We start from the raw sequence: 24,015 nt of genomic DNA, 5'->3' as shown, positions 1-24,015 counted from the left end.
ATGCGTACTCTTCATGCACTCGCACACATGGCTCCCACACATTCACACACACAGGCACACACAGATAGACACACACACACACTTTCACTCACACACACACTCTCACTCATACAAACACACTCACACATGGACACACTATCACATACACACTCATTCAAACATTCTGGCACATGTACAAATACTGTCACTCATACACATATACTCTCACTAACACACACTCATATTCTCACACACATTCACACACAACAGGCACATATTCACACACACATACCCTCACTCTCACACACACCCATTCACACACACTCATATATGACTCTCAGTAACACACACACATACTCTTAGTCGCTCACATACTTTCAGTCATCCACAAGCTCGAAGTTCAGTCATATAATAATATAGATTTCAGAGTGGGGAAGGACAGATTGGTCATATTAGAATTAATTAGCAAAAGTAAAAGAATATACAGTCAGTAGTTTGGTGACAGGGCTGGCTTCAGGCTAACTCCAATGGTCTTGGTGCTTCCGATTTAATGGTGTAGATGACTGAGTTTGTTGTTCTTCAGGAGAATTGGATTCTTTTAAGAAATCTCAGTCCCTGGCTGATCAGTTAGCAGACTGATGTGACCTTGTAACTGTCAGAAGAAAGAATGATCTTGCCCTCCTATCAATTCACTCATGTAATGCAGAGAATGATTGCTTCAAAACCAGATAATCCCAGGGTTGAATCCCAGGGTCATCCGGCATCCAGACTGGAGGGACCACAAAGTTGGTTTTCTGGCAAGGCACCGGAAAACTTCTGTCAGAAGCAAAAATGATAGCAGAACAGTTGGTTATGGTACACAGGAAAAGCAAAGCCCAGATTTTCTCCTCACACAATATCAGGACACAGCCTTGATATGGTGGGAGGTCTGGCCACTCTTTGCTTGATTTTCCTGACCTTAAGGTTAACGTCATCAAAGCAGGTCTGCTGGAGAAAAAAGAGGTTTTCCCCCTAAGCTGCCTGTCTTCGGTTCTGTTGCGAAAACTTGCGCTTCAAACATGCAATGGGTTGGTTTGTCATGTAACCTTCCTTCTCCAACTGCCAGGGGAATTACCTCATGTCTGGAAGCTAACCTAGCCAGGATTATATTGTCTAAGCGATAAGTCTTAAAGGTCCATCTCCAACAGTTGAATACCTCAGATGATTGCTGTAGATGTCTTGCTAATGAGACAGAGATAATAGACCTTCACACCCCACCAAAGTCATTGTCTTTGATGGGTTTTGCAAACAGACTCCACTCCAATGAATTGGAATATGGAACATACAGTATTGCAGATTGAGGTTTGTCATCTTCAGCTCTGAATTCAGATCATGTTAGTCTCTGTGTTTTGAAAAAAAGTCTGTTTGTAAAAATTCAATTCAGATTTCAAGCTGATGGAATAAAAATCATTATTTGGCACAAAGCACTTTATACTCATGGCAATTTATTTTCTTTTAATTCAGAATAACCAATTCTTTTTTTTCCAATTAAGAGGCAATTTAGTGTGGCAATTCATCTACCCTGCACATCTTTTTGGGTTGTGGGGGTGAGATCCACGCAGACACGGGGAGAATGTGCAAACTCCACACGGACAGTGACCCGGGGCCGGGATTCGAACCCGGGTCCTCGGCGCGGTGAGGTAGCAGTGCTAATCACTGTGCCGCCCTCCTTCATAGCAATTTATACGAAAAGTAGGTTTTTATTATGAGCGGCTTCCCAGAACATTATTATTTTATCAGTTAGGCAACATATTTTGTGTTGCAGACAAATCTCTCTGTCTAGATCCTGCCCCTCAGATTCTATTGTATAAGATTTTAGTAAGTGTCCTACTGAAATCTTGTTCAATAAATTCTGATTTTGTTTGCAATCAGCAGTGTCATCCTTAATCTGGAGCTATCACTAATACAAGATGCTCACATAATTGATGACGGTAGTCTTCATGTATCAATATAAATCAGGTTTCCCTGTCTGTAAGCAGTAGAGTGCCTGGAGTTTTAGGAGCTTTCACAGCTTATTGAGCAACATTTCTTCCAGTCTAACGTGAGTAAAAATGTCACTTCTGAGTGAATTTTATCTTCTGTGTTTTGTTCGTCCTTGACAGAAACAGAGTCTGATCAACCTGAAGGAGCGGAGTCGTAGTCGGCAGTCGAACACGCCATCTGAAGCCGGTAGCAGCAAATCGGAATTCTACACTGTGAACCGGCAGCAGAGCCCAGGCAAGCTTCAAGAGATTGTCACGGGCACAAAGAGCATCTCCGTCATCGCGGCAAAGCGTCGGTCTCGAGCCAACGTGGCAGACTCGGCATTGGCATCCATGAGAGAAAAGGAAAGGAATGTTGCATCCACTCATTCGGTTGAGGAAAATGCGAGGAGTCAGGGTCAAGCAGACGCAAAGAAAAATACATTAAACATTGAGATGAAATCTGTAATGAACTTAGATAACCTCGCAACTGATTTGGGAGTGAATGCCTTTCGGAACAAGCAAGAGTTTAACAGTTCCCCTCCCCTGTCCCCACGTGAGTCTTACACCAAAATGAAAGGATTGAAAAAGGCAGAACAAAGGGAAGATTCCACTGAAAGAAACGCAAGGAAGAAACAATCTAGATCATTTGAAGTAAACTCCCAGGGGGTAAGGCTGCTAGACATCAGAAATATTTAATGAAAGTTTTGACATCATTGTCTTGAACTTGCTGATTACTATACAGCAAATCTCTGGTGAATTTAAATCCCCCATAGATATGCAAATATAATAGGACGTCACATTTTATCAAAACACATTCACGTACGTCATACAATAAATCACAATTTAGCCAGGCAATTTTATTATGTAATAAAGTGCAGAAGCTAATCTAGTATTGTGCCATAAACAGCAATGAGATGAATGGACCAGGCATTGTTTTCTTTCAGGTGGTACTGGTTGAGAAGGGAATGTTTGCTGGGAAAGAGGACTAAAAAAATAAATATTGTTGGCTTATGTATTTAATAAAGTTGAGGAAAGACTTGTGGTCCCAATATTTTTAATTTGTAAAAATTTTTTAGAGTACCCAATTCATTTTTTCCAATTAGGGGGCAATTTAGCGTGTTTAATCCACCTACCTTGCACATCTTTGGGTTGTGGGGGCGAAACCCACGCAAATACGGGGAGAATGTGCAAACTCCACATGGACAGTGACCCAGAGCCGGGATCGAACCTGGGACCTCGGCGCCGTGAGACTGCAGTGCTACCACTGCACCACCGTGCTGCCCCTTGGTCCCAATATTTAAGGGGAATAAATCAGGCCCCAACAATTAAAGGTCTCGAGGTTTGTTGTGTCGTGTAGGACAGATAGAGAGGGGCTTGTTACTTTCGATTGCCAGAGTATGGTGCAGAATAATGCCAACAGTGGGGGGGTCAATACCAATACTGCCTGAGGCACTTCTTGGGACCTGTATCTTCTTGCCTTGCCTCATAGATAACATGGCATACGCCAATATTAACAACCCTTGGTTGATGAGGACATCATATGGAAGGACAGCAGGACAGATGCTGGAAGGGATATGATTTATGATCACGTGGAGAGGTTGGTATGTATGAGAAAATCCCAGTATGGCTTCGTACCTCACTAACTGGATTGATTTATTTGAGTGAATTGACCAAGTTCGTGGATGAAGGCAGTACAGTGCCCAGAAAATCTTCAACAAGGTGCTGTCCAGATGACTATTAGGAAAGATTTTCTTGTGGGATTGCTGGATATATGTTTTGGAAAGTAAGAAATTGGTTGTAACTCTGTAGACCCCGGATCATAATAAATGGGAGTAGGTTCCTTGGCACATGTCACAAGTAGATGCTCCCAGACAGTGGACTGTGGATCATCAGTAATAATTTGGATGAGAGCAGATGTGAAAAAATTCACAATTTTACAGATTGGAGGTAAATATGCCCAGGGGTTTGGAATTTGGAACAATTAAATAGGCTGATGTTGATATTTTAGGGGAGTGGGTAGTGTATGGCAGATGCCTTCTATGCATGCACGTGTTGTGTTAAACATTGATGTCAGGGAAATTACAGGCCAAATTACAGCAGGAACTTGGGGTCATAATCTATTCATGCAGATTGATGAGGCTATTTGGAAAGCAAATAGAGTGTTAGTATTACAACAGTGGACTAGAAAGCTACAAATTTTATACAATACAAGGCTTTGACTGTTGCAATGTGGTAAGTTGTCCTGCTTTGATCCTCATGCATGGTAGAGTGTAGCAGTTCTGCAGAAAGTACAGAGGAGGATGAATAAAATGACACCCAATCTTGAGGCTCTTAATTTTAAGGACAGATGAAATGCGTTGGAAACATTTTCATTCGTGAAAGGAAGGCCGAAAGGAGGACCGATTGAGTTTTTTAACGTGAGGAAATGATTAAATTCTGCTCAAAGAAAAATCTTCAAATCCTGGAGATGTGAAAGAAGGGCGGAAAATGCTGAAAATACTCAGCTGTGAACACTTTGTTGGAATTGCTTTTTTGTCAGTTGGAGGAGCCAATTGGGTGGATACGGATGGGAGAACGAGGAGGCGTACATTTAAAACATATAGATAAAGGAGTGAGTTAGATGTTAAGAAATAGCTCTTTTCACGAAAAATCTTTGTTCTCTACATCAGATTACTGAAATGTACTGTGAGGATAGGTTGCCTTTCAAAAGGTGCTGGATAATTTGTCTTTTTAATTTGATAAATATATATATTTTTTAAATATATTGATTAAAGTTTTTTAACAACACAATTTTTCTCCCTTCCAAACAATAACCCCCCCCCCCCCCCCCCCCCCCCCGTAACAAATAACAAAAAATCGCACTGAGCAAGATATATACATGGCAAAATGGTAGATTTACATAGCTTTATACACTGGCTCTCTCCCGCACGTGCCAGTTTCCCCCACCCTTCATGTTATCTCTTGCTCATCCATCCCCCCAAGCAGTCCCCCATTCCCCCCCTCCCTCCCAAGACGTCCCCCCCCGGTTGCTGCTGCTGCTGACCGACCTTCCTCTAACGCTCCGCGAGATAGTCTAGGAACGGTTGCCACCGCCTGTAGAACCCCTACGCAGACCCTCTCAAGGCAAACTTTATCCTCTCCAGCTGAATGAACCCAGCCATGTCGTTTATTCAGGCCTCCACGCTGGGGGGCTTTGCCTCCTTCCGCATTATCAAGATCCTTCGCCGGGCTACTAGGGACGCAAAGGCCAGAATGCCGGCCTCTTTCACCTCCTGCACTCCCGGCTCGTCCACTACTCCAAATATTGCGGGCCCCCAGCTTGGCTTGACCCGGACTTTCACCACCTGAGATATTGCTCCCGCCACTCCTCTCCAGAACCCCTCCAGTGCCGGGCATGACCAAAACATATGGACATGGTTCGCCGGGCTCCCTCAGCACCTTCCACATCTGTCCTCTACCCCAAAGAACCTACTCAGCCTCGCCCCCATCAAGTGAGCTCTGTGAACCACCTTAAATTGTATCAGGCTGAGCCTGGCACACGAGGAGGAGGAATTAACCCTACCTAGGGCATCAGCCCACAGACCTTCCTCGATCTCCTCCCCCAGCTCCTCCTCCCATTTACCCTTCAACTCTTCTACTAGCGCTTCCCCCTCTTTCATCTCCTGGTGTATTGCCGACACCTTGCCCTCCCCAACCCATACACCCGAGATCACCCTGTCTTGAATTTCTTGTGCCGGGAGCAACGGGAATTCCCTGACCTGTCGCCTCACAAAAGCCCTCACCTGCATATATCTAAAGGCATTTCCCGGGGGTAACTCAAACTTCTCCTCCAGTGCCCCTGGGCTCGCAAATGTCCCGTCAATGAACAAGTCCCCCATTCTTCTAATCCCCGCCCGATGCCAGCTCTGGAACCCCCCGTCCATCTTCCCCGGGACAAACCGGTGGTTACCCCTGATCGGGGACCACACTGAGGCTCCCACTGCACCCCTGTGCCGTCTCCACTGGCCCCAGATCCTTAACGTTGCCGCCACCACCGGGCTCGTGGTATACTTTGACGGCGAGAACGGCAGCGGTGCCGTCACCAATGCCCCCAGGGTCGTTCCTTTACAGGACGCCATCTCCATCCTCTTCCATGCCGTCCCCTCTCCCTCCATAACCCACTTACGGATCATCGCCACATTTGCTGCCGAGTAGTAGCTCCCTAGGTTTGGCAGCGCCAACCCTCCTCGGTCCCTACTGCGTTCCAGGAACCCTCTCCTTACCCTCGGGGTCTTATTCGCCCACACAAACCCCATAATACTCCTACCTACTCTCTTAAAAAAGCCCTTGGTGATCACGATGGGAAGGCACTGAAACACAAACAGAAATCTCGGAAGGACCACCATTTAACCAGCAGGGCTGGTTTAGCACACTGGGTTAAATCGCTGGCTTTTAAAGCATACCAAGGCAGGCCAGCAGCACCGTTCAATTCCCGTACCAGCCTCCCCGAACAGGTGCCGGAATGTGGCGACGAGGGGCTTTTCACAGTAACTTCATTTGAAGCCTACTTGTGACAATAAGCGATTTTCATTTCATTTTGACCGACTGCACTCTACCCGCCAGCGAGAGCGGTAACATGTCCCATCTTTTGAAGTCCTCCTCCATTTGGTCCACCAACCTCATCAGATTTAGTTTATGTAGGGCCCCCCCACTCCTGGCTATCTGGATCCCCAGATACCGAAAACTCCCCGCTGCCCTCCTCAGCGGTAGGTCCCCTATCCCTCTTTCTTGGTCCCCTGCCTGTAATACAAAGAGCTCACTCTTCCCTACATTGAGCTTATGGCCCGAAAACTTCCCAAACTCCCTTAGAGTCTGCATGACCTCCACCATCCCCTCCATTGGATCCGCCACCTACAGCAACAGGTCATCCGCATATAGCGACACCCGATGCTCTTCTCCCCCTCGGACCACCCCCCTCCATTTATTAGACTCCCTCAATGACATGGCCAAGGGTTCGATCGCCAATGCAAACAACAGGGGGGACAGGGGGCCGGTACAGCCGAAAGTACTCCGACCTCCGCATGGTCGTCACTACACTCGCCACCGGGGCTCTGTATAGGAGCTTAACCCAGCTGATAAACCCTCCCCCGAACCCAAACCTACGCAGCACCTCCCAGAGGTACCCCCACTCTACTCGGTCAAAGGCCTTTTCCGCGTCCATAGCTGCCACTATCTCCGCCTCTCCCTCCTCCGATGGCATCATTATCACGTTTAAGAGCCGCCGCACATTAGTGTTTAATTGCCTGCCCTTTACGAATCCCGTCTGGTCCTCATGGATCACCCCCAGGACACAGTCCTCAATCCTCGTGGCCAGCACTTTTGCCAACAACTTAGCGTCCACACTGAGGAGCGAGATCGGCCTGTACGATCCACATTGCAGTGTGTCCTTGTCCTGCTTTAGGATCAAAGAAATTGTCGCTTCCAACATTGTCGGGGGCAGGGTCCCCTCCTCTCTTGCCTCGTTAAAGGTCCTCACTAGTAGCGGGGCCAACAGGTCTACGTACTTTCTGTAGAACTCCACCGGGAACCCATCCGGCCCCGGGGCCTTCCCCGCCTGCATACTCCCCAAACCCTTGCTCAGTTCCTCCAACCCAATTAGTGCCCCCAAACCAGCCACCTCTTGCTCCTCCACCCTCAGGAATCTCAGTTGGGCTAGGAATCGTCTCTTCCCCCGCTGGGGGCTGGGATCTGTACAGCTCTTCATAGAAGGCCTTGAATACCTCGTTTATTTACGTCGCACTCCGAACCGTGGCTCCTCTTCCATCTTTGATTCCCCCTATTTCCCTCGCTGCCGTCCTCTTACGGAGCTGGTGTGCCAGCATCCGACTAGCCTTTTCCCCATACTCGTACGTCGCCCCCTGCGTCTTCCTCCACTGTGCCTCCGCCTTCCCTGTGGTCAACAGGTCAAACTCCGTCTGGAGCCGTCGTCTTTCCCCAAGTAATCTTTCTTCCGGGACCTCTGCGTATCTCCTGTCCACTCTCAAAATCTCCCCCACTAACCTCTCCCTTTCCATGCCCTCTGTCTACTCCCTATGAGCCCTGATGGAGATTAGCTCTCCCCTGATCACCGCCTTCAACGCCTCCCATACCACCCCCACTCACACCTCCCCGTTGTCGTTGGCCTCCAAGTACTTTTCGATACACCCCCTCACCTTCCCACACACCACCTCATCTGCCAGCAGTCCCACATCCAGCCGCCACAGTGGGCGTTGGTCCCTCTCCTCTCCCAGCCCCATTTCCACCCAGTGCGGGGCATGGTCCGAAACGGCTATGGCCGAATGCTCCGTCCCCTCCACCCTCGCGATGAGCACGCTGCCCAGAACAAAAAAATCTATCCGGGAGTAGGCTTTGTGCACGTGGGAGAAGAAAGAAAATTCCCTGGCCTGCGGTCTTGCAGACCTCCATGGGTCCACTCCTCCCATCTGATCCATAAACCCACTAAGCACCTTGGCCGCCGCCGGCCTCTTTCCCGTCCTTGATCTGGAGCGGTCCAGTGCTGGGTCCAACACTGTATTGAAGTCCCCTCCCATTATCAGTCCTCCTACCTCCAGGTCCGGGAGCGCCCCAACATTCGCTTCATGAATCCAGCATCATCCCAGTTCTGGGCGTATACATTTACCAACACCACCCACGTCCCTTGCAGCCTACCACTCACCATCACATATCTCCCTCCATTATCCACTACGATAGTCTTGGCCTCAAATGACACACGCTTTCCCACCAATATTGCCACCCCTCTATTCTTCGCGTCCAGTCCCGAGTGAAATACCTGTCCTACCCATCCCCTTCATAACCTGACCTGGTCCGCCACCTTCAGGTGTGTCTCTTGGAGCATTGCCACGTCCGCCTTAGTCCCTTCAAGTGCGTGAACACTCGAGCCCTCTTCACCGGCCCATTCAGGCCCCTCACGTTCCACGTTATCAGACGGATTCCCCCGCCGCCGACTAGCCATCTCCTTTTCTGGGCCAGTCCCGTGTCCGTGTCTCCCTCACCCTCCAGTCCCCCAGCCGGGGGACCTCCGTCCCAACCACCTCTTCTGTGTCCCATTCCCTTTCGACCAGTGCAGCAGCAACCCTTTTTCCTCCCCCCCCTCCCCCCCTCCCCTCCCCCCGCTAGACCCCTGTCTAGCTTTTCTGCTCCCCCCATATCACTCCCGTAAGTCAGCTGACACCTGCTGACCCCGGCTTCCCCGCCGTCCCTTTCACCCCCCCGTGTGGGAGTCTCCCAATCCATATGCATTCCTTCGTTCCCCTTCCCGCCTTCCCGTGCGCGGGAAAAAACCTGCGCTTTCCAAAGCCTGCCCCGCCCCCTCTGGCGCAGCTCCTGTCGCGGCCTAGTCTCTCTCCCCCAGCCCATGTAACATTTCCTGGGCGTGATTGACCCCCTATATACAACAACCATCACACATCAACCCTCAAACATCCCCCCCACCCTCACAAACCCTCAGTTAGAGTCCAACTTTTCAGTTTGTATGAAGGTCCACGCCTCTTCAGGCGTTTCGAAGTAATAGTGTTGGTCCTTGTATGTGACCCACAGTCGCGCTGGCTGCAGCATTCCGAATTTCACTCCTTTCCGGTGCAACACCGCTTTGGCCTGGTTGAAACCCGCTCTCCGCTTTGCAACCTCCGTGCTCCAGTCCGGGTATATTCGGATCTCTGCATTGTCCCACTTACTGCTCCGCTCCTTCTAGGCCCATTTCAGGACCCTCTCTCTGGCCGTGAACCGGTGAAATCTCACCACCATCGCCCTTGGCGGCTCATTTGCCTTGGGCTTCCTCGCCAGCACCCAGTGTGCCCCGTCCAGCTCCAGCGACTTCGAAGGAGCCGCCGCGCCCATCATCGCCCCGATCATCGTGCCCGCGTATGCCACGGCATCGGCCCCCTCCACTCCTTCTGGGAGACCCAGGATCCGCAGATTCTTTCTCCTCGACCTGTTCTCCAGGCCTTCGAGTCTTCCCGCCCACCTCTTGTGTAGCGCCTCGTGCCGCTCCACTCTCACCGCCAGGCCCAAGAGCTCGTCCTCATTCTCACTAACTCTTTTCTGTACCTCCTGGATCTTCACCTCGTGGGCCTTCTGGGTTATCCCTAGTCCTTCAATTAGCGCCAGCATAGGTGCCAGCATAGGCGCCAGCATCTCCTTGCGCAGCTCCTCGAAGCAGCGCTTGATGAATTCCTGCAGCTCTGGCCCACACTCCGCTTTGTCTCCGCCCGCCGCCATTTTGATTTTTTTCCCTCGCTTCTCCCGCTGCCCCAATGCCGCTTTTTTGGCCGTTGCACTTCTGGTCTGGTCCATAAAAGTTGGCTGAAAAAAGAGTGTAACCGACTGATCTGAATGCATTAGGCCAGCTCTAATTACAATGAGTACCAACTCGAGAAACCCTTTTCCCAAGTCTGGTGAAATTATGATTTCCCTTGAATTCATTTTTTTGAATTAGCGCATTAGAGACGACCAGTACAGTGTGTCAAATCCAAAAACCATCTGTGTGGAGTTTACACGTTCTCCCCGTGTCTGCGTTGGTTTTCTCCAGGTGCTCAGATTTCTTCCCCAGTCCAAAGACGTGCAGGTTAGATGGATTGACTATGCTAAATTGCCCCTTATAGAAAAGAAAATCCCCAAACCAGCGATGTTCAAAATCTGGACATTTTTTAAAGCTGTGATACATAAATTTTTCTCGTTATTGGGGGAGTGAAATAAATTACTGGTTTGTCAAGCTAGGTACTGCATTGATGTGGTGGCATATCGACAGGTTATCGGTTTTGCGCGCATGTCTTTTCCCACATCACGAGTGGTTTGAGCGACCACTGACCCCACCTGATTCCACCTGAATTAGTCAAACTGAACTGACTGGCCGGAAAACTGGCAAGATCCAAAATCCAGCACTGACGATGTCCCAATGTTGCCAGTTTTGAAACACTGTACTTGTATAAAAACAAATTAATTATTTGATTTCGGAGATCTACGTGCCCAAAATTGACCTCTAGTTTGCCAGTGGACGCGGGAGTGAAATTGGACGTGGGTGTATAGTCTGTTGCTCCATTCTAGGATACATCTGTTAATAGGACCCAAGCCAGTTGGTGAAGCCAAATCCAAGACATAGAGCTCTCCTTTATTAAGAGAATTTATTGATTTGTTCAGTCTCTCAGCTTACCATACAACACATACAGTGCAGAAGGAGGCCATTCGGCCCACTGATTTTGCACCGACCCTCTGAAACTCCACTCCACATAACATAACCTTTCCTCCCTCACAACCCAGTGTCCCAGCTGTCCCCTATTTATATGCGCTGAAATACCAATCATCTGTTTCTCTTAACCTGAACAATGTAATTAACGAACCTCACAATGCAATTTGACAAGGCATTAACAACACCTGGTACTTCCTTCCAGTCAAGTATGTAGAACTGAATACTTGGTGCAGTACATGCATCAGACAATCAATTTTGTGCCTCCTGCAATCAGTGTAATATTACTTGTTTTACATTTCTGATCATGTCTAATTTCACCCCAAGGCCCTCATTGCCATTGCTCCAGTGTTTTTCTTTAATTCTAGATATTAGAGATATCAAAGGATATGGCAAAACAGTGGAGGAGAAATGGCATTGAAGTAGAAGATCAGCAATGAGAAGAATCGAGGGGCTGAATGGCCTACTCCTATGTTCTTAATTCATATCTTCTGGTTGGTTTATCGTTTGATTCAAATCTCTTTCCTCCCACAGCTTCCTAAACTCAGACCAAACCCGTCACGGCCTCATAATCTCAAGAGCATTTCTGACCACAGGTTCTCTGTTGCTCCACGCCTCTTCCAAAATTCCAACCTCAATCTGCAGCCAAAGGTCATGCCAGCATCGATTGCCAATCTGCCAAGTGCTAATGTGCCTCCTGCGACGAAGATCAAATTCCCACTCAGCTATCATTCAGGTGACCATTATTCTGATTCATTCCGCCTCCAGTTGAAGATTAACAATACAGTTCTCCATTTCTTTATAAAATTGAACTCAACTTAACAGTTCAGGAAGCCAATGGACTCACAATTATAAAACATGGATTTAAAAAAGATTCCAAATGTTCTGATTATCGTATGAAAGACTGTTTTAAAAATACTTAAGTGGTCAAATATGCCGACAAGTTGGGTTCACAGTGAGGTAAACCAGTGAATAGGTAACCTGGCCCAGATTTAATCTTTAATATAGGCTAATTTAAGGGCATTGTGGTGGCCCAGTGGTTAGCACTGCTGCCTCACGGCACCAAGGTCCCAGTTTCAATCCTGGCTCTGGAACATTGCCCGTGTGGAGTTTGCACATTCTCCCCGTGTTTGCGTGGGTTTCGCCCCCACAACCCAAAGATATGCAGGGTAGGTGGATTGGCCACGCTAAATTGCCCATTAATTGGAAAAAATGAACTGGGTACTCTAAATTTATTTTTAATTTAGCTAAACTGAACCTTAGTATCCTTAGGTTAAGGTGGCTAGAGTTGCTGTTCCTGACGCCTCTCTGGACACTCCTGCCAGCAATATGCATGTGGTTATGATCACTAAGGACAGAACCTAGCTCAGCAGAGATATTCTTTACAGGTGATCTGGCTACTGTGAGTCACAGGCTAAGCTTGAATGAGGTGCTGGATGGTGCCTGTGGAGTCAGGGAGAGAAATATTTCAAATTGTTTGTGAAAATTGTCCTTCCCTGTGCTCCAGCTTTGCTATTGCTGCTCATTTCCCAGCCACTCCGTTATGAGGAGGAATTGGTGACCTAGTAACATTGTCACTGAACCTAATAATCCGGAGACCCAGGGAAATGCTCTGACAGCCAGATTTAAATCCCACCACAGCAGATGGTGAAATTCAATGTCCTAATTCAATGTCCTTTAGGCCTACATGTGATTCTAGATCTACAGCAATATGGCTAACTTTTAAGTGCCCTCTGAAATGGCCATGAAATGGGGAGTAAATGCTGGCCCACATTCCATGAATGAATTTTAAAAACTCCACTGGAAGTCCAACCTTGATGGACATTTGGGCTTTCTCTTCCTACTGTTTCATGTTCTTCATTCTTGACCATGACAGCGGAACATTTGTGAAAATGAAAGGCATGGCCGACCAACAATAAGTGTGAGCCTGACTTTGCCACGTTCCCAGCTGCGGTGCAGGTATATTCCCTGTAGGAAGCCTAAAGGAATCAAAAACAGAGGTGTAATCTCCCGCACGGGACTTAGGGGGTGGGAATGATTGCCTTCCCCATGATCTATGCAGAGTATGAACTCCACCGCTAGGGGTGGGGGAACTCTATTAACCATTGTATAGGCAATGTTAATCAGTAAGGCACCGACCGAGGCAGTGTATAGTGTATATATCGTATTGTAAATAAATCTATGTTCTTTATTTTACTCGGTGTGGACTCCCTCTGTCCTTATTAAAAAAGGGAATGTCTCCGCAACGGATTGGATAAAGAAAATACAAATGTTAATATGGACACATTTCTCATCTATAAAGTTGCATCCAAACTACCACTGATTTTTGCTACTTCACAGGTGAGAGCCAGTTACAGAAGATAGAAGTGGGCAACACGACACCAAGTACCATTCACCAGAGAAACGCAGAGGGGAGCAAGGGACTGATCTTACACAAACGAGTTAGAGGTCAGATATTAATGTATCAACACAATGAGAGGTGTAGAATTTCCAAAGCACAGAGCAACTTTCTCCCATTGACCTGTGGGTTTATGATCCGTTTTTAAATACTCACTATCCATTGCATTCTAGGAAGTAGCAAGCCCAACAGGAGAAGGGGCAGATCTGCATTTAGTTTTAGGAGGTGAAACTGGGCCAGTGGAAGAGATATCGTTAGGGAACATTTTGGTGGTAGCAATCCGATTTCATTTAGATTTTAGCCTCATTATGGAAAAGAGCAAAGGTTGATCACGTGTAAAAGATTTAAATTGGGGAAAGGCAAAGGTGGTTTGGCAAAGGTGTCTTTCCTGATGAATACAAGATGAAAAGGTATTTTTTCAGCAATGCTCAAGTTCTGTACCACTCAAATGTTACGGTGTTTAGCATCCTTGCAAGTGGATAAATCACCAGGTCTGGATGAAGTGTATCCCAGCCGGCTAAAAGAAGCGAGAGAGGAAATAACGGAGGCTCTGACCATCGGTTTCAAATCCTCTCTGGGTGACTTTCGGACTGCCGAGTGCAGCATTGTTTAAAAAGGGAGGAAGGGATAGATGGAATAATTAAAGGCTAGTCAACCTAATATCTGTAGTGGGAAACTTACTGGAAGAAATTCTGGGGAATAGTAGAAATCACCATTTAGAAAGGTACAGATTAATCAATGTGAGTCAGCATGGGCTCATTAAAGACAGGCTGTATCTGACTAATTTGATTGAATGTTTTGAGGACATAGCATGGAGAGTTGATGAAGGTAGTCCATTTGATGTATTCCACATGGATTTCTGCAAGGCCTTTGGACTAGTTCGGATATGGCAGTCTGGTCAGAAAGTAAGATTTCATGGGATGCAAGGAGACGTGGCAGGTCTATAAGTTTAATCTCTGCGGCAGGCGACAAATTCTGGTTGGCCGCCTGCACTTGGATAGGCGGGACCGCCGCCAATGCGGTGGTCACAGAGGTCGGCAGGATTGCTGGTAGATCGGTGGCCTCGTGGTAGGGCACGTCCGGAGGAAGCATTTTGTGAGGTGAGACATCATGGTTAGGTGGCGGGCGTGGAATTCTGCGCAGCGCCCGTCTGTTGCGTCATAGGAAGGAGCCATCAGCCATGCGGACGAGGAACGATCTCGGAGCCACTTGCTTGACCACCACAGCTGTGGCGGACCAGCCGCCGTCAGGCAACTGCACACAAACACGATCACTTGGGACCAGCTCGGGGAGATCCGTGGCATGAGAGTCGTATGCTGATTTCTGTTGGGCCCGAGACTGCTGCGTCTTTTGTACGACCGTGAGGTGGTCAAGGTCTGGAACATGGATGGCTGGAACCGTGGTTCGCAGAGTGCGATTCATGAGCATCTGCACGGGAGACAACCCACTGGACAGCGGGGATGCTCTGTATGCCAACAGCGCCAGGTTGAAGTCGGAGCCTGAGGCTGCAGCTTTGCATAGTAATCTCTTGACGATATGGGCCCCTTTTTCGGCCTTCCCGTTTGACTGTGGGTAGTGGGGGCTGGAGGTTACATGACGAAGGTTGTGTAGGCGGGCAAAATCAGACCATCCCTGGCTGCAAAAACAGGGACCGTTGTCACTCATCACCGTGACCGGTATCCCCTGCCTGACAAACGTTTCTTTGCATGCTTTAATCACTGCCTTCGACGTGAGTCGGACAATTTCACCACTTCAGAGTAATTGGAGAAGTAGTCGACCAGGAGGACATAGCCACGCCCCTTGGCGTGGAAAAGGTCGACACCGACTTTGGTCCATGGGGAGGTCACTATCTCATGTTGCTGCAGAGTTTCTTTGGTTGAAATTTTTGACATGTGGGGCAGTTGAGGACCATGTTGGCAACATCCTGATTGATGCCCGGCCAATAGACTCCCTCTCGAGCTCTGCGTCGACATTTTTCGACCCCCAGGTGACCCTCATGGAGTTGGCCGAGCACCATAGCTCGCATGCTCTGCGGAATCACAATCCTATCGAGCTTCATGAGGATGCCGTCCACCACCGTCAGGTCGTCCTTGACGTTGTAAAACTGGGGACACTGTCCCTTCTGCCAGCCATTCGTGAGGTGCTGCATCACACGCTGTAGCAGAGGATCCTTGGCCGTTTCCTCACGAATATGAATGACCCTCTCATCAGTGGTCGGAAGGTTGAAGGCACACAATTGCACCTGCGCTTCGATTTGACAGACGATGTCAGTTTGTTCACCCGGTGTGGTGATAGACCTGGAAAGGGCATCTGCAACAATGAGTTCTTTGCCTGGCTTGTAGACAAGTTCAAAGCAATAGCGGCATAGCTTGAGAAGGATTTGTTGTAACCGAGGCGTCATGTCATTCAAATCCTTCTGGATTATGTGGACTAGTGGCCTGTGGTCCATCTCATCCGTGAATTTTGGGAGGCCATACACATAGTCGTGAAATTTGTCGATTCCCGTTCGGAGGCCCAGGCATTCCTTCTCGATCTGAGCGTACCGTTGCTCAGTGGGCGTCATGACTCTGGAGGCATACGCAACTGGGGCCCATGAGGAGGAGTCATCCCGTTGGAGGAGCACCGCCCCAATACCGTCCTGGCTCACGTCAGTGGATATTTTGGTCTCTTTGGTAGGGTCGAAGAACGGCAGAACTGGGGCTGTGGTGAGTTTTGCCCTGAGCTCACACCATTTGTTCTCACGAGCGGGCAGCCACTGGAATTCCGTCGACATTTTGACGAGATGGCAGAGGGCTGTGGTGTGTGCCGCCATGTTGGGAATGAACTTCCCGAGGACGTTGACCATCCCTAGAAAGCGGAGGACCGCCTTCTTGTCCTCTGGGGTCTTCATGGCGTTGATCGGCGAGACCTTTTCAGCATCTGGCCACACGCCTTGCTGCGAGATGTGGTCACCAAGGAATTTGATTTCTGATTGACAGAACGAGCACTTGGCTCTGTTGAGTCGGAGGCTGTACTCATGGATTCTGTGGAATACCTGCTTGAGGCGATCGATGTGTTCTTGAGGAGTTGTGGACCAGATTATGACATCGGCAACATACACGCGCACCCCCTCGATACCCTCCATCATCTGTTCCATAATGCGGTGAAATACCTGAGATGATGCCAAAAGGCATCCGGTTGTAGGAGTAGCGATCGAACGATCGAACGGGGTATTGAATGTGCACAGCTTGCGACTGGATGTATCCAGCTGTATTTGCCAGAACCCCTTAGAGGCGTCCAGCTTTGTAAAGAGTTTGGCATGAGCCATCTCGCTGGTCAACTCCTCTCATTTTGGTATCGGGTAATGTTCCCTCATGATGTTGTGGTTTAAATCCTTGGGGTCAATGCAGATTCGAAGCTCCCCTGACAGCTTCATGACGCAGACCATGGAGCTGACCTAGTCCGTGGGTTCTGTGATCTTTGATATGATGGCCTGGTCCTGGAGGTCCTGTAACAGCTGTTTTGAGGCGGTCCTTGAGGGGTGCCAGCACCCGACGTGGTGCGTGGATCACAGGGGTGGCGTTCGGTTTGAGCAGGATTTTGTATCGGTATGGGAGTGTGCCCATTCCGTCGAACACGCTGTGGTACTGCGTGATGATGTCATCAATTTCAGCCTGGAAGTTCTCACCAGGTGAGGCCGACGCCTGTGAGGATGACATGGAGTGGACTCGCTGAACCAAGTTCAGGAGTTTCAGGCCCGAGCACCGAGCAGGGATGCTCTGTCAGGCCCCACGATCTCAAATCGCAGTGTCGCTTTAAATGATTTGTTGAAAACTCCGAGTTGGATGAGCCACTGGCAGCTATGGCACTGCCATTGTAGTCAAGGAGCTGGCAGGCCGGTGGAAGAATGCTTGGCCTGACGCGGGTGGTGTCGAGATCGGATTTGGAGATGTGGTTCGCCGATGCGCCGGTGTCCAGTTTGAACTGGATGCGAGCCTTGTTGACTGTGAGGACAGCACACCACTCGTCGTCGGGCTCCACACTGAGAATCTGGAGGTGCGTCGCTGTCTTGGAGAAAGGCAGCGCATACTTCGTAATGATGCCCACCCGGTCTGGAGATTTGAGGCACGCAGCATCAGTATCTGCTGGGTTGTTGGGGTCGGAGTCTGGCATAGCCTGCTGTATTGAACGGACGCTTCTGCGCCGCGGCTGGGATCGCTGGATGCTGGGCAGTGGAGCAGATCTGCAAAGGGCTGCGTAGTGGCCAAACTTGCCACACCGTAGACACCGTCGTGATTTTGCCGGACATTGCCACTTTAAATGGGCGGAGCCACAATTCGGACACGTCATGACGCCAACGTCAGCGTGTTCCGTACACCACCGTGCATGCGCAGTGCGGTCGAACGACGTACGCACCTGCGCAGTCTGGTCGTTGGTCTTGCCGTCCCCTCGGTCGTGGCGCGCATGCGCAGGGGCCCGGGAAAAGCGTACGGAATGGCCACTCTCGTCGATACTTAGGACCTGCATTTGTGCGATGGCCTGCACCCCTTCCACCTCGTGGGAGGTTAGCTTTGCCGTTTCTGCCACCCTGATGTGGGAGTACCGATTGTTAGCATGTTCGTGGAGAACACACGTTTCGATGGCGATGGTGAGGGTGAACTGCTTGACTTTCAGGAGCTGCTGGCGAAGGGAATCGGAGTGGATCCCGAAAATGATCTGATCCCGGATCATGGAATCAGTGGTCGAGTCATAGTTACATGACTGCGCGAAGATGCGGAGATGGGTCAGAAAGGATTGAAAAGGTTCTCCCTTACCCTGAAGCCTCTGCTGGAAAACGTACCGTTCAAAGCTCTCATTCACCTCAATGTCGCAGTGTCTGTCGAACTGTTTTAAATTTCGTCTTGTCTTCGCCTTCAGCGAATGTAAGGGAGTTGTAGATATGGATGGCGTGGTCCCCGGCTGTGGAGAGGTATAGTGCGATTTTCCTGGCACCCGATGCGGCCTCAAGATTGGTGGCTTTGAGATAGAGTTGGAACTTTTATTTGAAGATCCTCCAATTTGCACCGAGGTTGTTGGCGATGCGGAGCTGCGGGGGAGGGCGGACGTTTTCCATGTCACCGGATGGCTGTTTGCTGGTCAGCGCTGATTCACTCAAGGTAGGTCCGTCAAATTTTCAGCATCACTCAGCTGGTACCATGATGTGTTGGGTAGGCTGGGTCGAGGTGAACTGCACTTGATGCAGTGTAGCGAGAGACAGACCTCCAACACTTGATAAAATGCAACACGATTTTATTCAACATCCAAACTATTATACATGTTCAACTGTGGGTCGACACTATGCTGACTTGACTGGAGACCTGACACTAGCCTGACACTTAGCTACCACATGGTGTAGGCACTGGCTAGCTCACGAGCTCTGACTGTCTCAGAGGCTGGGTCCCAAGAGCAGGAAAACTGGTGCCCTCTGGCTTTATATTGGTCGTGTCCTGTCTGGTGATTGGCTGCTCTGTTCTGTGTGCTTACTGGTCATCCTGTGTGTCAATCAGTGCCTGTCTGCACTCCATTGTATATATAGATGTATACTATGACAATCTTGGGCTTCAACTCCATCTTCCCACCTACTCCCTATATCCCTGAGCTCCCTGAGAGGCCAAGCATTAAGGGATAGGGACAGCAGGCAGGAAAATGGATTTGAAGCTGAAGTAATTGTTAGGTGGGTTAGCGGGGAGGTGAGGAGAATTGTTTAGACACATTTGGAATATTGTATGCAGGTCTGGTCGCCACATTACTAAAAGGACGTGGAAGTTTTGGAGAGAGCGCAAAGAAGGTTTACCAGGATGTTGCCTGGTCTGCAGGGCGTTAGCTATGAGGAGAGGTTGAATAAACTCGGATTGTTTTCGTTGCAAAGACAGAGACTGACGGGTGACCTGATTGAGGTCAACAAGATTATGAGAGGTATAGACAGGTGAATAGTCAGAAGCTTTTTCTCAGGTTGGAAGACTGAATTGCAAGGAGGCACAGGTTCAAGGTGAGAGAGGGAAAGTTTAGGGGAGATGTGTGGAGAAAGTTTTTCACGCAGAGGGTGGTGGGTGCCTGGAACGCGTTGTCAGTGGAGGTGGTGGAGGCAGGCACGACAGCAACGTTTAAGATGTGTCTTAAACATCTGAACAGGTGGGGAATACAGGGATACAGATCATTTGGGCAATGAGTAGAAGGTCTAAATAAGGAATCTGGATCGACGAAAGCTTGGTGTGTGGGCCAAAGGTTCCGAGCTGTAAAAGAGGGATTCAGCACAAGCACTCTTTTCACCCTGCACAAACATGATGGGCTGAATGGCCTCATTCTGTGCTATAACGTTCTCTGTTTCTATGCAGCAATTTATGGTATGGAGTGGGTATTGAGACTGCTGTGTCAGACAAGAAGCTGGAGGTGTGCAGGAGGACGACAGCAGACAGAATGTGTGTTAGCGAACTGAGACACAACAACAGAATCTCCACAAACTGCAGCAAACAGAATTAATGGTCAAAAACTCCAGCAGAACCCTGTTTAAAAACAGGATTATTTTTATTGTATAATATGCTGTAGAGGATAATTACCTATTACAAATTATGTACATAAAATCAATCCCAGTCACTTATAGCAGTTTGGTCTCTAGGTGTATTTAATGGGGCAATTACTCAATCATCTCTGCTCTGGTTATGTTTGTAGTGTCACAATATGTAACCGTTATATTCTGGCATACAAGTCAAAACCCAAATTTCCATATAATGGCTGTACACCGGTCCCTGCCACACAATAATAATCCAGAAACTCTACTGGACCAACCATATGAATATTGTGGCTACAAGAGCAGGTCCGAGGCTGGGAATTCTGCAAATAGTAACTCCACCAGCTGACTCCCTAAATCCTGTCCACTTTCTCCAAGGCACAAGTCAGGTGTGTGATGGAATACTCTCCACTTGCCTGGATGACTGCAGTTCTAAAACCTTCTAGATGCTCAACGTCATCCAGTACAAAGCAACCCACTGGATTGGCTTCCCATTCACCACAATAAACATTCACTCCCTTCACCACCTACGCACAGTAGCAGCAGTATGCACCGTCTGCAAGGTGCACTGCAGCAACTCACCAAAGGCTCCTTCGACAGCACATTCCAAACCTGTGACCACTATCACTTAGAAGGACAAGAGCAGCAAAGACACGGGAAAAACACCACCTCCAAGTTCCCCTCCAAGCCACTCAATTTCCTGACTTGAGAGCTAGAATACAAGACCAGGGATGTACTTCTGAGGCTGTATAAGGTTCTGGTCAGACCCCATTTGGAGTATTGTGAACAGTTTTGGGTCCCGTATCTAAGGAAGGATGTGCTGGCCTTGGAAAGGGTCCAGAGGAGGTTCACAAGAATGATCCCTGGAATGAAGAACTTGTCGTATGAGGAACGGTTGAGGACTCTGGGTCTGTACTCGTTGGAGTTTAGAAGTATGAGGGGGGATCTTATTGAAACTTACAGGATACTTCGAGGCCTGGGTAGAGTGGACGTGGAGAGGATGTTTCCACTTGTAGGAAAAATTAGAACTAGAGGACACCATCTCAGACTAAAGGCATGATCCTTTAAAACAGAGATGAGGAGGAATTTCTTCAACCAGAGGGTGGTGAATCTGTGGAACTCTGCTGCAGAAGGCTGTGGTGGCCAATTCACTGAGTGTCTTTAAGACAAAGTTAGATAGGTTCTTGATTAATAAGGGGATCAGGGGTTATGGGGAGAAGGCAGGAGAATGGGGATGAGAAAATATCAGCCATGATTGAATGGCGGAGCAGACTCAATGGACCGAGTGGCCTAATTCTGCTCCTATGTCTTTTGATCTTATTGCATTCCTTCACTGTCACTGGGTGAAAATCCTGGAACTCCCTCCCTAACAGCACAGTGGGTGTTCCCACACATGGACTGCTCCAGTTTGAGGAGGCAGCTTACCACCACCTTCTCAAGGGAAATTAGGGATGGGCAATAAATGTTGCCCTTGACAATGAAGCCCGCATCCCATAACAAATATTTTAAAATTAACATTGGTGAGTTTTTCGGCTCATCCAGGGGGTATCTGCCAGAAATGGAATCCTTTCCCTAATCCAAGTCAGCATTCCCAAGTTAGTTGGATCATATTCAGCTGCTCAATGAAGCACTCCATACTCTGCCATAACAAAATGCTTCAGTGGTAAATTCTGAGCTGCAACAACTGCAACACAGTGTGTCATTTGTTTTCCCATGACCTTACTGAATCCTCCAGTTTACTACCAGTTAGCGTTAAATGAATTGAAGTTTCCTAGGCCCATGCTACTAGGAATTGGTTTAAGACTGCCAAACCATTTTGGGTACGTCTCTTAATCCAGGCTTTAGATTAACACTCATGACATCAGTGTGCAATGAATTCCAGCCATGAGGGAGGCCCTGTGGCGGAGTGGGTAGAGTCTCTGCCTCTGAACTAGAAGTTCTGGTTCAAGTCCCGTCCAGGGTTTGGTGTCTGTGGAAGGTACATTTGTAATGTGGCCAAAAGGTTGATTATCAGCCTGTAAATCCTTCCAATATGCTTGACGGTAGGAGGTAAGAACCGGAGAGTCTCTTGGCCAGCCGGAACCTTGCAGTAGCGCGCAATAAGCTCTTCACACAAGAACTCTTGCCACAGGATATGCTCTGTGGCAAGGGTCCTCCTCTCTTTGAGGGGCTGATAGAGTGAGAATTCTAACTGCATTTTGTAGAAATGAAAGGGCAGTGTCCTCATTCAACCCAGCCCCAATCCCATTAAACTGATTTCTTCCTCAATTTATTGATTAATTATAGAGAGTAAAAGCATTGTACAAGAAATCCTTGGAAGAAAAAGATGTGGAAGTTACAGCGTAATGGCAAGCTAACATACAGATATTGATTCACATGCAGTTTACAACATCTTTATCAAAAACAATTTTTAGAATCTGACCTGACAATTATAACATAATGTTAGCAACGGAGTTCTGGCCCACCGATTGGAGAACCAGTGGAAGCCCCCCCTCTTTGAATCTGTTCCGACATTCAGTGAGATCATGGCTGATATTTACTTGCCTTTGCCCTGTATTCCCCAATACCTTGTGATAGCGTAAATTTGACCATTACTTCAGTCACCTCTTCACCGGAGCAGCAGGGGCTTAGTGTTTGTGTCACTGGACTAGAAATCTAGAGGCCCAGGGTAATGTGGAAGGATGCTTTTCTCATTGGAGGGCTGTGACCAGTGGTGTTCCACAGGGATCAGTGCTGGGACCTTTTCTCTTTGTAGTATATATAAATGATTTGGAGGAAAATGTAACTGGTCTGATTAGTAAGTTTGCAGACGACACAAAGGTTGGTGGAATTGCGGATAGCGATGAGGACTGTCGGAGGATACAGCAGGATTTAGATTGTTTGGAGACTTGGGCGGACAGATGGCAGATGGAGTTTAATCCGGACAAATGTGAGGTAATGCATTTTGGAAGGTCTAATGCAGGTAGGGAATATACAGTGAATGGTAGAACCCTCAAGAGTATTGAAAGTCAAAGAGATCTAGGAGTACAGGTCCACAGGTCATTGAAAGGGGCAACACAGGTGGAGAAGGTAGTCAAGAAGGCATACGGCATGCTTGCCTTCATTGGCCGGGGCATTGAGTATAAGAATTGGCAAGTCATGTTGCAGCTGTATAGAACCTTAGTTAGGCCACACTTGGAGTATAGTGTTCAATTCTGGTCGCCACACTACCAGAAGGATGTGGAGGCTTTAGAGAGGGTGCAGAAGAGATTTACCAGAATGTTGCCTGGTATGGAGGGCATTAGCTATGAGGAGCGGTTGAATAAACTCGGTTTGTTCTCACTGGAACAAAGGAGGTTGAGGGGAGACCTGATAGAGGTATACAAAATTTTGAGGGGCATAGACAGAGTGGATAGTCAGAGGCTTTTCCCCAGGGTAGAGGGGTCAATTACTAGGGGGCATAGGTTTAAGGTGAGAGGGGCAAGGTTTATAGTAGATGTACGAGGCAAGTTTTTTACGCAGAGGGTAGTGGGTGCCTGGAACCCGCTACCGGAGGAGGTGGTGGAAGCAGGGACGATAGTGACATTTAAGGGGCATCTTGACAAATACATGAATAGGGTGGGAATAGAGGGATACGGACCCAGGAAGTGTAGAAGATTGTAGTTTAGTCGGGCAGCATGGTCGGCACGGGCTTGGAGGGCCGAAGGGCCTGTTCCTGTGCTGTACATTTCTTTGTTCTTTGTTCTTTGTAATGCTGTGAGGATTCAGGTTCACATCTCACCATGGCAGATGGTGAAATTTAAATTTGGTAAAAATCAGGGATTAAAAGTCTAATGATGGCCAGTGAAATTATTGTTGAAAAACCCATTTGGTCACTAATGTCCTTTAGGGAAGGAAATCTGTCATCCTT

General features: G+C 48.3%; 1 protein-coding gene across 1 annotated transcript in view; it reads left to right on the top strand.

Moving 5' to 3' along the window:
- LOC140394048 (kinesin-like protein KIF19) overlaps nt 1-24,015 on the top strand; it is a 467,556-nt gene that overhangs the window by 435,856 nt on the left and 7,685 nt on the right. Inside the window, exons 17-19 of the mRNA XM_072480844.1 lie at nt 2,121-2,648; nt 11,737-11,938; nt 13,543-13,650. Of these exons, the coding sequence (XP_072336945.1) occupies nt 2,121-2,648; nt 11,737-11,938; nt 13,543-13,650 (838 nt within the window). The remainder of the gene's footprint in view (nt 1-2,120; nt 2,649-11,736; nt 11,939-13,542; nt 13,651-24,015) is intronic.

This window comes from Scyliorhinus torazame, chromosome 17, assembly GCF_047496885.1.
Source record: "Scyliorhinus torazame isolate Kashiwa2021f chromosome 17, sScyTor2.1, whole genome shotgun sequence".
NCBI lineage: Eukaryota > Metazoa > Chordata > Chondrichthyes > Carcharhiniformes > Scyliorhinidae > Scyliorhinus > Scyliorhinus torazame.
Note: the sequence above shows the minus strand (reverse complement) of the source record. Positions and strands in the feature narration are given on the sequence as shown.